The 17,027-nt window shown below is 43.6% G+C and overlaps 1 protein-coding gene across 6 annotated transcripts in view; it reads right to left on the bottom strand.

Moving 5' to 3' along the window:
* Positions 1–17,027, bottom strand: part of PDGFRA (platelet derived growth factor receptor alpha) — a 49,187-nt gene that overhangs the window by 14,145 nt on the left and 18,015 nt on the right. For all 6 annotated transcript variants that reach the window (XM_055588561.1, XM_055588560.1, XM_055588558.1 and 3 more), the window contains exons 5-18: positions 16,779–16,909; positions 14,789–14,960; positions 14,507–14,696; positions 11,887–12,002; positions 10,835–10,961; positions 9,436–9,629; positions 8,644–8,738; positions 8,301–8,433; positions 6,077–6,181; positions 5,587–5,697; positions 5,179–5,332; positions 3,999–4,165; positions 1,035–1,150; positions 559–681 (exon numbers count right to left, since the gene is read on the bottom strand). In XM_055588561.1, coding sequence (XP_055444536.1) covers positions 559–681; positions 1,035–1,150; positions 3,999–4,165; positions 5,179–5,332; positions 5,587–5,697; positions 6,077–6,181; positions 8,301–8,433; positions 8,644–8,738; positions 9,436–9,629; positions 10,835–10,961; positions 11,887–12,002; positions 14,507–14,696; positions 14,789–14,960; positions 16,779–16,909 — 1,934 coding nt within the window. The remainder of the gene's footprint in view (positions 1–558; positions 682–1,034; positions 1,151–3,998; positions 4,166–5,178; positions 5,333–5,586; positions 5,698–6,076; positions 6,182–8,300; positions 8,434–8,643; positions 8,739–9,435; positions 9,630–10,834; positions 10,962–11,886; positions 12,003–14,506; positions 14,697–14,788; positions 14,961–16,778; positions 16,910–17,027) is intronic.

Genomic DNA, 17,027 nt, shown 5'->3' with positions numbered 1-17,027 from the left:
TTATAAGAAACAACGGGAAGAAGGTTCAAATGTAGAACAGAATGACTATCTTTAAGGAAATTGTGCCTCTAAGATGTATTAACTCAAATGGCTTTAACATTTCAGGGTCACAGACACCATCTGAAAATTTGATAATCTCCAAGGGTGCGCTCCTTGGAAATGAATGCACAATTTACATATTAATAGCTAACACTTTGCTGCTTTGTAAGTGCCAGGCACTGTCCTCAGCATTTTACACAAATCCACTGATCTAATGCTCCACGGCAACTCAGAAGATAGGTACTGACAACACTCCCCCAATACAGTTAGGGAAACCAAGGTACAGAACAGCCAAGTCACTTGCCCTGAGTCCCTACACTAGTAGATGCTGAGCCGGTGCTCACACCCAGGCAGTCTGTCTGCAGAGCTTGTGGTTTGCCTACTGACCCCTGGACCCCATTCATGAATGTCATGGACTCCATGTTAAAAGTCCAGGCTGTGAATGGCTAGAAGCAACATCTGCTTTCAGAGATTCAAGTAAGGGAGGGCAAGCATGCCAAATGAGGTAGGAGCACGTACACTGCCTTTGGACACGTAGTTCGAATCATGCATGATGTCTCTGGCCAGGCCAAAGTCACAGATCTTCACGATTTTCCCTTGCGCCAGGAGGACGTTGCGAGCCGCCAGGTCCCGATGGACACACTGCACAGAAAGGGAAGACAGGATGGCGGTCAATCCACCTGCTACTGGATAGCACGCCCCCTGCAAGACTCACCACTTAACAAGGACACTTGGAGGTGCCCGGACACCTCAGGAAGGCTGTCCTGGCCCACAGAGCTCACCCCGCCCAGGCTTTCAACTCAGTGCCTCCCAAGAGGGAGAAAGCTCTGGAGAAAAGTGGACACCTGATCCTGCCGGAGGGCCCACTCACCTTCCGGGAAGGGGTATCGAGAAGCAATGTGGCAACTGGCTCCTCCACAACTCTCCTTCCACGCTCACCTCACCCAGAGCAAGGCCTGGGTCTAAAGAGGTCTCTGTTGTCTAAACACACTTACATTTTTTGAAGCCAAAAACTCCATTCCTCGGGCAACTTGATAGGTAAAGCTCAACAAATCCAACAAAGTCAGGCCTTCTGAGTTATCATCTGAAAGGAGGTTTTTGACTTCTGAGTCTGCAGGAAAAAAATTAAATGTGTTGGCGCTAGTGGACAGCATGAAACATCAGCCACCTTGACACTCTCTCAAGGCTGGGCCACTCATTAGGCTGCAGAGGCTTGTCCAGTGAACATACCTACGATCATGTTCTCGTAGTGTCTAGACCTCACAGATGAGTATACACTATGCAGAAATGTCCTCTTTAAAAAGAAATACGGACTTCCCTGGTGGCTCCGTGGTAAAGAATCCACCTGCCAATGCAGGAGACACAGGTTCCATCTCTGGTCCAGAAAGATTCCATGTGCCATGGAACAACTAAGCCCGTGAGCCACAACTACTGAGTTCTTGCTCTAGAGCCCTAGATCCACAACTACTGAAGCCCATGTGCTCTACAGCCCATGCTCCACAACAAGAGAGAAGCCACCGCAATGAGAAGCCCGAGCACCACGAAGAAGAGTAGCCCCACTCGCTGCAAGTTGAGAAAGCCAGTGCAGCCATAGATAAATAATTTTTTTAATTTAAAAAATAAATAAAAAGAAATATATCCATAAATACATACACTTGGTTTAAATATATATCTCCATAATGACTAGTCTAATAGGTTCTCACACATATTTTTGTTCTTGTTTGGCTCCCAAATTTTCCTTTAGCAAATCACCTCAGCCGCCTTTAAAACACATACCCACACCCACCCATATCCACAACCACACCCACACATCTTCTATGATGAATGTACATGAAGCCTCTATGAAAAAGCAGCTTCTAGGAATTGCTTTTTTTTTTTCTTTTTAAAGCCACCTTCATAGTACTTGGCTTACTTTATGAATGAAATTAGCCACCAATCAGGCTAGAGTAGCAATCTTGAAGCTCAGTGCCAAAGACTTTGCGTGTAGTTCCTTTCTCTGTAACTTGCCCACTTTCCCCAGTTGGTCCCGCCTGGAAGGGTCCCAGGGTTTTCGAGGAAGGAGGCAATCTAGGCCAGCAGCTCTCAGCACTTTTTCAAAAAGCTCAGGCAAGTACAGAGTAGCTGCAGCCATTCACATTTTTCCAGCCAGAAAGCAATGGTCTGCCTGCCAACTGGGCCCAGGCTGAGCATGAATCAGGTTCTCCTGACATCTGGAGCCAGGTCCAGCCTGGGAAGCAATGGAAACTATTTTTAACAATACAGGAGGGGAACGGAAGTGTTGGTTCCGACAAGTCTCGTTGGCCAACCTTTTAAAAGGGCTTGGAAGTTTACCCAGTTGGCACTGAGAGGTGAATGGAACTTGGAGCTGCAGCAGTGGAAAATATTATTATGTACTACGCTTTGCAAAACAAGCACATTCTTTTTTTTTTTTTTTAATGATTGTACCTTTCATTCAAGAACCCTGAAAGCATCCAGAGTACATCAGTGATTTTCAAAACAATTTCCATGGCAGCATAACACCTTTCAGGCGGGACCTAGGGGAGGTCTCAGACCCAGGAATACAAAATTATGCGACAAAGCATGGTCAGATCTCTCCCGAAGCCTCCTCCCAGCTCCAAGCCTGTGATTAGACTAGAACCCTGCAGAGGCCACCCCCCACCAGATGTGGGGTGGTCCATCTGGTATGGGCATCAGCTAGGCTCCCTGGAGTTTATAAATCAATCAACCCTGCCACATGCTCATCTGCTTTGAAAACAAACGGATCTTCCTTCAAACAACATTGAGTAGAAACACCGAACACCCTTGTCAGATAAAATAACCTCAAACTGTCCACTTTTCAGTTTCTATCACAAATTGGACATTAGCTAAGCTAACAGCTAGGGCAATTAAACACAGATATCAGAGATTTATATAATTGAATTTTTTAAAATAATATTAGGAATCAATAAAAGATTGCCAGATTTTAATGTTACCAAGTAAGGGCACTGAGAAAAAATAATTACCACCATACCTTCATTTAAAGCAAAAAAGGTATGTTAAACCAAAAAATGAATACTATTATGTCAGAATAAATAATTCTTTAAAATGATTACATTTTAAAATGTACAATTCAGGGATGCAATGTACAACATTATTAATATAATTAATACTGCTACATTTTATATATGAAATTTAAGAGGCTAAACCTAAAAGGTCTCATTGCAAGGGAAAAAATTTTTCTTTTTCTTTTATCTTGTATCTATGTGAGAAAATGGATGTTCACTAAATTTATCATGGTAATCATTCACGATGTTTGTAAGTCGAATCATTATACTGTACACCTTAAATGTATATAGCCCTGTATGTCAATCATATCAGTATCTCAATAAAGTCAGATAAAATAAAATTAATAAGATAAAATTACACTTAAAATCTGATAAATTCATTATATTAGTTCTGTCTTTATTATTTTCCTTTTTTCAACTCACAAGCCAGGACTTCCCTGGTGTTACAGCGATTAAGAATCTGCCTGCAAATGCAGAGGACATAGGTCTGGGAAAATTCCACATGCCTCGAAGCAACTAAGCCCATGTGCCCAACTACAGAACCCTGCGCATCTAGAGACTGTACTCCGTTACAAGAGAAGCCACCACAATGAGAAACCTGCATACCGCGGCAGAGTAGCCCTCAGTTGCCACAACTAGAGAAAGCCCACACACAGCAATGAAGACCCAGCACAGCCAAACACAGATAAATAAATAAATAAAAAGAGTTAACTAGTATGAGTTTTAGTTAAAAAAAATTACAGGCCAGACCTGCAAAAACATGTCACAGACCCAGTTGTGCAGATCTGCAGTTAGGGACATGTGGCCTGACAGTCCAGCTTACCAGGCCTGCTCACCACCTTCTGAGTATTCTAAGTATCATATTAAACCACTGGGAGATCTCAACACCCCAAGCACAAGCAAAAACACCTTTACCTAACATGGATTTCTTCTTATACGAGGCTGGGCGATCATACAGCGCTCTCTGGATGTCCGAGTATTTAGAAACCTCTTTTCTCTCCAGCATGGGGACATATTGTGTCGTGTCAGCTTGCTTCATGTCCATGTAGTCACCATTGTTTTCAAAAGATAAGATAACATAACTGTAAAAACAGAAAAAGAAACCTTATCCAAGGTGTCCCTCTGGAGCGATCACCCGTAACTCAGTAGACGAGGACCAGGTACCCCCCATGTGTGAGGAAGTGGTGGGCACAGGGGCGGCAGGGGAAACAAAAGCACAACCACCCGCATCCTTCTCGGGGGTGGTGTAGTCGGGTAGATGAGCGTTAATCAAGGATCACACACACAAACCATCTCAGCTCAACTCTCTTTATTCTGTTTTTCAGTCACAGGCCAAAAAGCTTCATCACGTGACCAAGTGGCTTGGACAGACGATTCCTTCTACCCAATAAATTTAACACCAATTTGGTATCCATCGAGTAATTTAATATGAAGTGAATTCACATACATTCTGATCTTGCAGAACGTCATAGCTACAGCGATCTTTTCAGTCACTTTATATATCTATAGTGGCAATCGTCACTTCATTGGCCTGACTGATATGCTCAGGTTCAGCAAGACCAGTGTCTGAAACTTGTAAATCCTCAGATAGTTTCTCAAAAGATAAGAGCACCGAGGCTTCCCTGGCCAGAGATACATCTGGAAGTCTGAAGTGGACCACACATAAATAGCAACTGGCTCCCAGGATGATTTCGACTCTTCCTCTCATTCAAACCTATCAGCAAAGCTTTCCCCAACATGATATCCTGTCTAAAACACCTACAGACATGGGGTATCTCTCAGCACTATGTCACGGGGTGATGGAGCAGGGCGGTTGACTTCAAGTCTTGCTACCTCCTGGCCCTGAATCTGTAGACAACGACCTCCATCAGGACACGGGTTGTCTCCATTGGTGAGGCTCATAAGACATTTCCTCCCTGGAGGAGGACATGGCAACCCACTCCAGTATCTTTGCCTGGAAAATCCCATGAGCAGAGGAGCCTGGAAGACTACAGTCCCTGGGGTCCACAAGAGTTGGACATAACTGAAGCAACCGAGCACGTACATGCACACGTATAAGACAGTGATTCACAGCAGCGCCTGTCTCTGCACCTACCTTCTTGTGCTTTCGTCAGCCGGGTTCAATCCAAAAATGTCCAGCTCTTTCTTTGGCTTCTCTGGATGGTGGCTCAGGAAGCTGTCCCTATTCTTATGCAAATAGTTGACCAAATCCCCATAGAAGCAGTACTCAGTGATGATGTAAATGGGGCCTGTGGGGTCCAAAACCAGTTGGAAATGAGCATGAAGAACAGAGAAGCCATGAACCTACTGTATCTACAGTGGTAAAAGACACTGCTCAAGAACAGGGAGCTTCCCTCAGTGGAACTCAGTCCACAACCCCATTCAACAGACTGACATTTGCTGGCGTGTCTGGAGGTACAGCGTGGGGGATTAAAAACCTTGGACAGTCTTTGCAATGGTAGGTGTTCTAGGAAAATCCTCACTCTCAGGTGAGGGAGCCTACCTGACTTGGTGCAGGCGCCCAGCAAGTTCACGATGTTTAAATGCGGCCCCAGGTGGGTCATTATCTTCAGTTCAGACATGAGAGCTTGTTTTTCACTGGATCTGGCTGTGGCTGTTGAAGAAATAAATCATACATCAATTCAACTGAACTATTTATTTCCCAGAAAAAGCCAAAAGCATGGCTAACCCTACAACTAGGTATCATTTTATTTACCAACAGTCTCAAGGGGAAATGGCTAGTAACTCAGTCTACACACTAATAACTTATCCCAAGTCTGCAGGGTAAAAAGAAGCTACTAAAAATGACTCTTGATTTTCCAACATATAAGTGACAAGAATGCTTTAAATAAACCTCACTGACAAGAGTCTAAATACGCAAAAAACCTAGAGTTAGAACTAAGATCTAGTCCTAAATTTGACATTTACTGGCTGTGTGATTTTTGAGTTTAATATCTCCATGTTCAAGAAATCTCCAGAAAAGGGGCACTTACGTTTTAGCATCTTCACTGCTACTTTCATGACAGGTTGAGACCGACTTAATCCATAGGCAGTTCCTTCAACCACTTTCCCAAATGCACCAGACCCCAGGATCCGACCTGTGGGCAACCAGAACCATCAACACACACAGAATCAGGCATCTCATCCAATTCATATACCATGGCCAGCGATCATGGGTGCACAGCTGGGTGGTGTTTTTCCCATATGGAGAAAGCATAATAACTCCTCCAAGTCATCATGTCAAAACCAGAATTGAGCCCACAGGGAAGGAAATTAGTATAATTGCTTTTGTCACATAACATTTGCAAAGGAAAGGGAAAACACAGACGGGAAGAAAGGAGGTGCAGCCCTCCCTAGTGTGAGCACTCATTTACCGGCTGGAGAGCTGAGCCAAAGCCTGGGCTCTATGGCACGTGTTCTCTGTGGCTCTGGCCCAAACCTCCTGGCTCTCTACCCTTCTGTTTTCCCCATGTAAACAGGGGCACCTTTTGCATCAAAAAGCCTTTCTCCACTGGAAGTGAAAGTGAATGTGAAGTTGCTCAGTCTTGTCCGACCCTTTGCAGCCCCATGGACTACAGCCTACCAGGCTCCTCCGTCCATGGGATTTTCCAGGCTAGGGTACTGGAGTGGGTTGCCATTTCCTTCTCCAGGGGATCTTCCCGACCCAGGGATCGAACCATTCTCCACTGGAAATACTTCCCTATTCAGGACATTATTGATTCCAAGCAGTAATGAAGCAAACTTCAGGCTGGCCCTCTTGTTGTCTGTCTGTTAGGAAGACCAGGAAGAGAGAAGGCTAAACATGCCCAGGAGCACAACACTTTGCCACGTGTTGGGAGATACAAAAGGAAATGGAGGCTCTTGTGCCCACTATTTTTTTTAAAACTTTTTATTTTGTATTGGGGTACAGCCAATTAACAATGTTGTGAAAGTTTCAGGAGAAGAGAGAAGGGACTGACTCAGGCATACCTATACATGTATCCGTTTTCCCCCAAACTCTCCTCCCATCCAGGCTGCCACATAACATTGAGCAGAGTTCCCTGTGCTCTACAGTAGGTGCTTGTTGGTTATCCATTTTAAAATATCAGTGTGCACATGTCCATCCCAAACTCCCTAAGTATTTCTTCCCGTGTGTTGCCCACTCTTAAAGAGTCTGCAGTCTAAAACAGACATTTCCGTCAAACCAGGGGAAGCCTTGGCTCCTAACGGGCACTGAGAGCCCATAGTGCCGCTGACTGCACGTCTGCTTGACTGGAACTTATTCCTGCAAAGGTACCACTTCCCCAGCAGCTCGACAGTACACAGAAGCAGAGAGACACAGGAACACCTCTTAGCAATGAATGCTGCTCCTTTTTCTCCTTATTTTATTACTTTTTAACTTCCCTAAGCTCCTCACCTTTTGTAAACCAAGGGAGAAAATATAATAAAGCAAGCTTAGTTCTCAGACATAGGTATTTGAATGAGAGAGGCTAGGGTGTCTTGTTTGATCTCAGTTTAAGTAACTTTCTAGGAAGACCTAATTTGGCTGCTTTCTGGAATTAGACAAGTAGATAATTTAAAAATGCCTTCGGCGTCCTCCAAAGTACCTACTGTTAGAATATTCATGATGGCACAACCTCTAGCTCTCACCTTCATTTGTCTTTGTCCTGTTTTCATTCATTTAGAATGTAATTAAAAAAAAAAAAATCTCTTGACTAAAGTTTCCTGTACTTGGTCTCAACCCAAGACCGAAATATTTGAAAAGTTTTTCATGTTTTGCATTAAAATGTAAAAACATATTTTTACATTCTATTTTTAAAGAAGTATCTACTACATCCTCAGAAGGTACTGCGTCAAAACATATTTTTGGATTGTCTTCATTCATTTTTCATCTGCTCCTTTTTCATCACAGAAATTCATCTCGTTTCCAATGGGTATCATTTCCAAAACAAAGCCACCCTGATGGGTGTCTCCCTATAGTCGCTTCTTCCTTTGTAAAATTTTCTTAACCTTTAATTTGTGTAATTTGCTATGGAAGGAGGTTTAAAAAAAAAAAATCATTGCAGTGATCCGATTGACTCACTTTCAAAGGCAGAAAAATATTTCAAAAAAAGCCAATTTCTAACGTCTCACTCTTACTAAGCACAGGTTCAGATCCTTTCTTCCTCCTTTAAAGAGTAAAGTTGTGGACAAAGCAAAAGGAGTCCTGGGAGATCACCCAGCAGGGCAGGAGCTTACCGAGCACGAGTCCATCTCTTGGAAACTCCCATCTCGAGTCATAAGGCAGCTGCATCGGGTCCACATAAATGTATTCATGTCCATCAGGGCTGATTGATTCAATGACCCTCCAACGGATTTCATACCTCGGTTTCTATAAATGATGAGGACAGGTAACTGGTAAATTATCAACGTCCAAAGATACCAAAGCTTAACCACAGCAGCAGAGTGACTGACACGGAAGGATTCAGCAACATCCCCTCATCATCTAGTTACTGAGCTCCTTCTCTGTGCCAAGCACTGAGCTAGGTTGCTCTTCTTGTTCTTATCAGTAAGGATTTTTAGTTCTTTAAAAAATATCTACCTGTTTCCAAATGACGACCAGGACAATGAGTGAGATGATCACAATCACCAACAACACCAGGACGGCAGCCGCCACAGTGAGCTCAGAGCGCAGAGCTAGAGGACAAGAGATGGGGCATGGTGGAGAATTCGCACAAATTCGCAGGAGGGCAGGAAGGCAGGGTGGCCATTTCTGGGCTGGAAATCTCTCTCTACTGGTGGAGAAGCATAAGGGCTGCCTGGCTCATTTGGGGAATGGACAAGATCACCTCTCAATTATCTACATGCATGAAACTACTCCAACTCTTCCCTTGGACGGGCAAGGGACAAAATTTGGCTGAGAACACAATCCTTTCTGCAAAGGTATGAACTGGAATATAAAGACTGATAAATGAGGCTGAGCGAGGCCGTTAGTTCAGAAACTTAAGTGCAGTGTATTTTGAAAGGTTACTGTATACTTATATTGCTTTTGGCTTCACTAATTTTTCTCTTTTTTAAGAAGTCAACCTGTCTCAACTGTTACAAGGACCAACAAGGCAGAAGATCCCCCTTCCCCATCCTCCATCACCACGTCAGACCAAAGAGACTAGGTAGCCATATGCTTATAGACAAACAAAATACCAAGGGGCCTCAGAAAGATGCAGTTTGAGATCTGAAACTAAAAGACAAGGCTCCTACACAGATGCCCAGAGAAGACCCTTTAAGAGCATCTGGACCTTCAGTCCTATAGGATCCCATCTGGGATTCAAAGTCCCATTGAAGGGAGGAAGGGCTCAGGTGAAGACTTAGTTGTCCCGACCCACGAGCTACTCACTGGGAGCCACCAGCTTCAGCTCTCGGCTTTCCACCCCGAGGAGGTTCTTGGCCAGACACCGGACTGCAATGGTCTCCTCCACTTTGGCAAACGTCACCTGGCCTTCCACTGTGCTCCTGTCTCGGGGGTGAACCCCTGTGATGATGTTTGAAACGTTGTTGGCCAAAACTGTCCATGAAGTTTCATTGTTACATCTGGAAAGAGTAAAAGGCATAGATATAGAGCCCATTGTGGGAAGTCATGGGGGTGGAGCAGTGAGAATCATTTGAGACGGCAAGCAGTGCTGACCCTGTCTGCATTTGCAAGGCTACAGATTGATATTTTAGGTGCAGATTAACCTTAAAACTTGTTCTCCTAGAGAGAATAAACTACATGTGGGTAATTAAAAGTTAACTGTTGGGACCTGCCTGTGGGTCCAGTGGCTAAGACTCTGAGTTCCCAATTCAAGAGGCCTGGGTTTGATCCCTGGTTAGGGAACTAGATCCTACATGCCCCAACTAATGCCGCATGCACATGACCCAGAACAGCCAAATAAATTTAAAAAATTGTTTAAGTTAACTGTTGATGAAGGCAAGGCAGAGATAAACAAGTTCAATAGAACTACCCATCACAAGCCTTGAACCCCTGAGCAAACTGGACTTCAAGAATGTTTTAAGTATCCCAACGTCCCACCCCTCCAAAAAAGGCCTGGTCCCCTCCCTTTTCTCCACCCACGCTGTGGGACCCCTTCAGGTGTAACTAGGACTGGACCTAGAATCCAGCCCCAGTCTAGATCCAAGTCCAGTGCCTTTTGGTCTCGGGTGCCGGTGGGAGGAGTCTCAGCTTCCAAGAAAAGCTCAGAGGCTTCAGAGCACAGCAGGCACCCCGGGAAGAAGTGCAAGAACACTGCACTCTGGAGACACCCACGGAGAAGGTCAAGGAATGAGCAGTGAAGGAGGAACTGGAGAGTTACCTCCCACCACACAGCAGGTAGAGAGAAGCCCCCTGGGCAGTACCTTCATGCATGTTCACACTCCAGTCTAGCCACCAAATAAAGTTCATCAAAGACAAAATGTGAGATGAAAATGTGAGCCAGGGTAGGAAAGAGCCTCTTAGAGCAGGTCTTTAAATTCATGCTCTTTTCAGATTGCAGACCCTTTGAGAATATGCTGAAGGCTATAGACCTTCTTCTTACAGCTATTCACGAACACAAAAGCACACACACATACCTACACATGCACACACACACACACACAAGGTCCATGTTTAGAACCCTATCTTGTAGTTTATGAGACCTAGGCCAAATAAGAATCACATATTCCAAAAACAGAGCCAGCCAAAGAAATAAAATGCATCTGAGGGTCTTTGTGCTAAGGCAGAAACATCCTGACCACAAAAGAAAAAGGAATGTTTTCCATACTTCTTAATATCCTTGCAAACCATCCACTCGATATCAGGAAGAGGGGTCCCTTCGGCTGTGCATCTCACAGTCTGGCCCCCATTAGAGCCATGGTGGTCGTCAACCAAGTCCAGTATGGAGGACGGAACTGCAGGAAGTGAAAAGAAATCAGAACTGGATGGTTGGCATACCAGAACTTTGGGGAACTACCAAGTGGAATATGAGTTCAAAACTTGTCCACATAACATTTGAACCTATAAATCAACCAACCACCCAGCAGGGAGCTGAGACCAGTCATGTGCATAATAACACTCCAGTTTGCACAGATCCAACTGGTTAAGAGCATGCTTAAGGCATTTGTGCCCTGTGGTGTTTTAAATCGGGTGTAAAGAAAGCAAAAAGCCCCTGTGTTGATTTGACTTGAAAGACAAAGAGGCTCTTAGAATTATAGCTTGGGAATCAGCCTATAGATTCATCTAAATGGTAGGGCCTAAAGCAGCATTTACCAAAGTGCAACAGTATTGCATTTTAAAGACTCTTTTTTGTAACCAGTGATCAAATGTTAGAAATATGCTAATACTTGTATCACAGATTGACTCTGAGGGTCAAAAGAGCCTAACATGGCCCATGGTAGGTACTCAGTGAATAGGTGCTTAACTGGAATATAAACAGACTTGGGCACTCTGTTCTGGGAGGGGCTTCTACAGAGGTCTATAAAGAAAGCTAGGCACAAAAAGCCAAAACACTCTGGAACAACCTAATGTCAGCTGGGCCAAAACATATCATTTCACCCTTTGCAGAACTGGAGGTACCTAATTGAGAAATAGGTGGTACGGAAGCGACTGAAGCCTAGGAATTCCAAGTCAGACAGTTCCAGACTAGCCTGGAACTTTCCAGAATTATGTAAATTCATAAGTCCAACAGAGCTACACCTGACACCCACACCCCCTGCTTCTCCCTGAAAGGATTGCTTTTCCCTCCATGACCTGTGGGGACAGGGCTAGGCTCTCCTCGGGAGACTCTCAGTCACCCACCCACTGAGCTGGAGTTATCTTTATCTGGCTCTTACAAACCTTGAGTCAAGAGTTCAAAAGTATAGCTCTTCACATCATCTTCATTTTGAACTACAATAGTATAATGGCCGCTGTCTTCTTCCTTTGCTCGAATCAGCTTTAATTTGCTTCGATAACTTAAAAGAAAAGGACTGTGTTTCAGCAAGGAGTAGCCCAATAAATGCCAATCATTAATCAATTACCATTTTCAATTCAAATGTTGTTAAAAAATATCTTGTCCATATGATCACCTTCCTGGGATTTCCCTTATACTGTTTATGCACTGAAGGTCTGAGTTGTAGACATTTTATTCTTAAACAGAAGACCAGAGATGAGCAATGGCTATGCGGCTACAAGAGCAGTCAGCTCTGCTAAGGCCTGACTTCTAAATGGGAAAAAACAAATTTTACCAGCTTTCCTTTTATTTGAATCCTGGATTTTTATATTTAAGAAAAAAATACTTGCCAACACTATACTCCAATACAAAATAAAAATAAATACTTGATTCCTGTTAACATCCATCATATGAGTGATTTAGCCAAATACTGGAACAACCTTGGAAGAAATAATAAAGACACTGTCTCTGTATTAATACAGAGAGGTCACTGGGGTATAAAACTCCTGCTTGCTTGTATTTGCTTAAAAAACTCTGGAAGGTTTCATAAGAAACCTTCCTAACAAAACTAATAAAAGTATTCCTTGTGGGTAGGGAGGAGGGGGTACCAATGCATACGAGGACAGAAGAGCAGTGAGGCTTCTTACAATGCACTGTCTTTAGGTGTGAATGTTTTTAAAGTGCAACATGCATCTTAAAAAAAAAAGAAGAGAGAAACATATGCTTTCATACCTCATTAAAGGGAAGTTTCTCCAAGACTGCTTACACGTATAATAAATGACATTTCATCGTGTGTGTGTGTGTGTGTGTGCATCAATAAAGTAATTGCCCATCTGACTGTCCTTTACAACAGTGTGGAAGAGCAAGTGGAGTGAGAGGAAGAGTGCTGGTCATGGAAGGAGAGACCTGGGGCATTGCTGAAACTCTCCAAGCCTCAGGTCCCTTATGGGTACACCATGGGATAACTGTATGCCAGGCATAGTGTCATTTTGAGAATTAATTACATGAAATCATCTATATGAAAGCATTTCAGAGGCTCCAAAATAGCCGGTAAACGTCAAGTCTTCTAGCCAAGACACCTGATGCGGGGAGATGTGATGAGCACACTGGGCTGGCCTTCCCTCTGCCGCACCAAACTGAACACCTCTGGAATGGATTTCTTTAGAGCCCCCTAAGCACCCCTGGCTGCCAGTGACCAGACAGTCTGCCATCATTCACTTTTTGCACGTGTCCAGCCAAGGAAGCTGTGAATCCACGAGTCTTAGAGAAACCAGACCCCCCTCCACCGTGTGCATCCTTACATTCCCTGGCCTGTCATGGGGACCAGAAGAAGATGTGCTGGAGGAAATCAAAAAACACCTTAAGAGACAGCTCTCCTGGACTGCTCCGCGGACAACCACCATCGCTACTGATGGTAGCTTGCAGACAACCCTGGGTGTCTCAAGTGTTGGCTGCGCTGGGATCACCCTATTTCTCTCTGGCCTCACAGCCTAGTAGAAAGTTAGACCCTGTCCACTTCTCTGTGTTCCTACATTTTGTGTCTTAGAAAGCCTTCCAGATTCAGTATCCCACTTCCATCTCTATCACTGTTCCACAGAGGTAGTCACATTCCATTTTCCCAGATGTGGCTTCTCAGTTATACATGGAATTCAGTTCAGAAAGAAGGAAAGCAAATCCTGAAATTAAGTGAACTAATGGCAGAGGTTCTATCTTCTCCTGTTTCCTGAAGGCTTGAAATAGAGGATTTTGTCTCCTTTGAAAGGTTTCTGACAAAGATGCAGGGCTGGATTAGCTGGGCCCTTCAAGAGGGATCTTCTGCTCTTGGATTCTAATCAGGGCTTAAAGCTGCAAGAGACCTCAAAATATCATCCAGTTCCTCATCTTGAAGGACATAAGGTATTCTTAACCCTACATTATAGATGAGGAAACTGAGGCTGAATGGTGACTTACACACAACTCCACCACTAGTTAAGAGATGACAACAGTCTACAGCTCCTCAGAGAGCAAGGATCCAAACTATCCATTGTACGTTCTCTCCTGACCGAATTTACTCAGACCCTGCTCTTATTTCCCATGAAAGTCTCACTGGGGCAAATGTGTTTCAAATTAAGCCAATGATGTTGTGTTTCATGTAGGCTTATGTGATAACTGCCCTGGAACTGGAATCACCATACATGTCTACTTGCAATATGGGTGATGGATATCAAGGAATGTATATGAAACCCAAGTGGGTCCAATTTTACTTTCTTTCCTCCACCCCTTTCTGAATCCAGGAACCTGTTTTTCATTGGGAGCAGAGATTTTTCAGTTCTTTTTTCTAATTTCATTGTTACATACTTACCAACATACTATTATTGCATTGCAACATTATCATGAAATGCACCTGATTTCCAGTGTCTTCTACTTCTGATTGCTAGATTTTCTATACTGACTCTTGTTTGGGGTCATAAGACACACACAAACCTCAGTCTATCTAAGAATATACAATACAAAGAAAAGGCAAACCTGAGAAGGGTGTTTCTTTACCTTATTTCCTGAATCTTTTCTATGTCAGTGGTGATCTCCGTGAGATTCTCAATCAGAGTCAGGTTGTCCTTTAGCCAGGTTATCTTTGGAGGGGGATAGGCCTGCACGTCCACCACAAAATGCTTGACTTCATGCAGGTTGACAGCTTCCAACAGGTTAAAGTTGGGTTTGATTTCAATAAATCCTTTCTCTGTATAGGGAAGAGTTTCCATTAAACAATGATCACCTCATGGTGGATCCCGAGCAGCATAGCCGACGGGCATTTTAGGAAGCAGAGTGTACCGTGAACAGAAATGGTGACGTTCCTCATCTTTTTGACCTCCTTGGTGGCCTGGTGGGCAGCACATTCGTAATCTCCACTGTCTTTCACCGTGGCCTCGGGAACCCTCAGAGTGTACACCAACTTGATGGATGGGAACTTGGTTTCCTCCAGCCTCGTGATGCCTTTGCCTTTCTACAGCAGAAGGGGAGGAAAACTGACTCTAATAAGATGCTTCCTAAGAGGGAACCCCTGCGTAAGTTATGGACTCAGTGATAATGATACACCAATGTGGCTTCCTGGATTGTAACAAGTGTACCGCCCTGTGGGGATATAGATGGGGGAGGCTGCTCCTGTGTTGAGCCCAAGGGGTAATGCAGGAAATCTTTGTACTTTTTACTCAGTTTTGCTATGAATTTAAAGCTGCTCTAAAGGGACTTCCCAGGTGGTCCAGTGGCTAAGACTCCATGCATCCAATGCAGGGGCCTGGGTTCAATCCTTGGTCAGGGAACTAGATCCCACATGCATGGGGGAGAGAAATGGAAAAAAGGAGAGATACTATCAGATGCCAAAAAAAGAGCAAGGAGCAGAAATTTGCAAACTAGGAGTGAAGGGGGAAAGACCATATATATATATACACATATGTTTATATGTGTGTGCTTGTGTGTGTATATATATATTTATTTATTTACTTATACATAGATGGTTTTTGCTCTCCATAAGAGCACTGCATTAAACACTGTTAAATGGTTTCTGCGTGGGACCATCACAGCCTTTTACACACAGTTCATACACACTTACCATGATAGGTTAGAATGAATGAGAACTGGACTTAACATACACACACCAATACATATAAAATAGGAAAACAACAAGGACCTACTATATAGCACAGGGAACTATACTCAATATTTTGTGATAATCTATAATAAAAAGAATCTGAAAAAGAATATATATATTTTATATATATTTGTATAACTGAATTACTTTGCTATACACCTGAAACTAACACAACTTTGTAAATTAAATATACATCAATAATATAAAAAAAGAATGAATGAGACCCTATGTGTAAATTCCCAGGGACCAGAGATGACACAGTGGCTCCCCTTCCCCATCTCCACTCCTCCCTTCTTCTTCTTTCTGTGGATGGGCCAGCTTCCACCAGAGTGCTTGGGATTCAGCAAACATCACTAAATCTTTACTGAATGATTCAAGTTATGCCAGTTCACTGAAGGAAAGTTATGCATAGAAAAACCAGGCAGGGAATTCCCAGGCAGTCCAGTGGTTAGGAATCTGTGCTTCTACTGCCAGGGGCCTGGGTTTGATCCCTAGTGCAGCTGCGAGGTACAGTCAAAATAACAAACAAATGAATTTTTTTATAAAGGAATTTCCCTGGTGGTCCAGTGGCTAAGACTCTGTGCTCCCAATGCAGGGGGCCCAGCTAGATACCACATGCTTCAAATAACAGTTTGCATGCCACAACTAAAAGATTAAGACCTGCTGCTGCTGCTGCTGCTAAGTCGCTTCAGTCGTGTCCGACTCTGGCTCATATTAAAACAAAGGCAAGACCAGGCAGGCAAGAAACAGAGTATCATGGGCGTCCACCAGGCAGGGAAGCAGGCAAATAACGTTACCCAATGCCTTAAAATTCAAAGGCATGGGAGGCAAGAAAAGGAGAATTCATGACTTTCAGCAATCAGAAACTTTTAAAATTCATTTGTGTTTTGCTTTGCTAATTTTTTGGTCATTATCTTGTAGCCATATAACCTGCCTATCTGATGAAAAAAGAGCACTCAGTGTGAAATCTCTATGCATTCTGAAGGACCTGGTTCAGCTATCATCATCTCAGACTCTCCCACTGCTCTAAGAACCACAATGTCCTCTTGTCAGAGTGTGTATCAGAGATGGAAAGCTAAGGTCAAGAGGTCAGTGTCTTGCCCCATGAGCGATAGGTCTTTGAAGCCCTACTGTGATCCACTCCCTGCCACCAGGGGCCTTGAGGGTACCTACCATTTGTCCAGGGTAAGTCCACTGAAAGTCAACCACCTCATTGTTAAAGACGGTGCAGGTGACCACAATCGATTCGCCTGCCTTATATACAGTCTTAGGAGATTCCATTTCCAGATCAAGTTTTGATGTTGCTATTTAAAAAAAGAACAAATACAAGAACCTAAATATCCAAAGTATAGTCAGGATCTTACAAGGTTTGAATTTTTAAAGAAGATTATGAAAAATAATTTGCAAACAACTTTGATCAAG

Source organism: Bubalus kerabau, chromosome 7, assembly GCF_029407905.1.
Source record: "Bubalus kerabau isolate K-KA32 ecotype Philippines breed swamp buffalo chromosome 7, PCC_UOA_SB_1v2, whole genome shotgun sequence".
NCBI classification, from domain to species: domain Eukaryota; kingdom Metazoa; phylum Chordata; class Mammalia; order Artiodactyla; family Bovidae; genus Bubalus; species Bubalus kerabau.
Note: the sequence above shows the minus strand (reverse complement) of the source record. Positions and strands in the feature narration are given on the sequence as shown.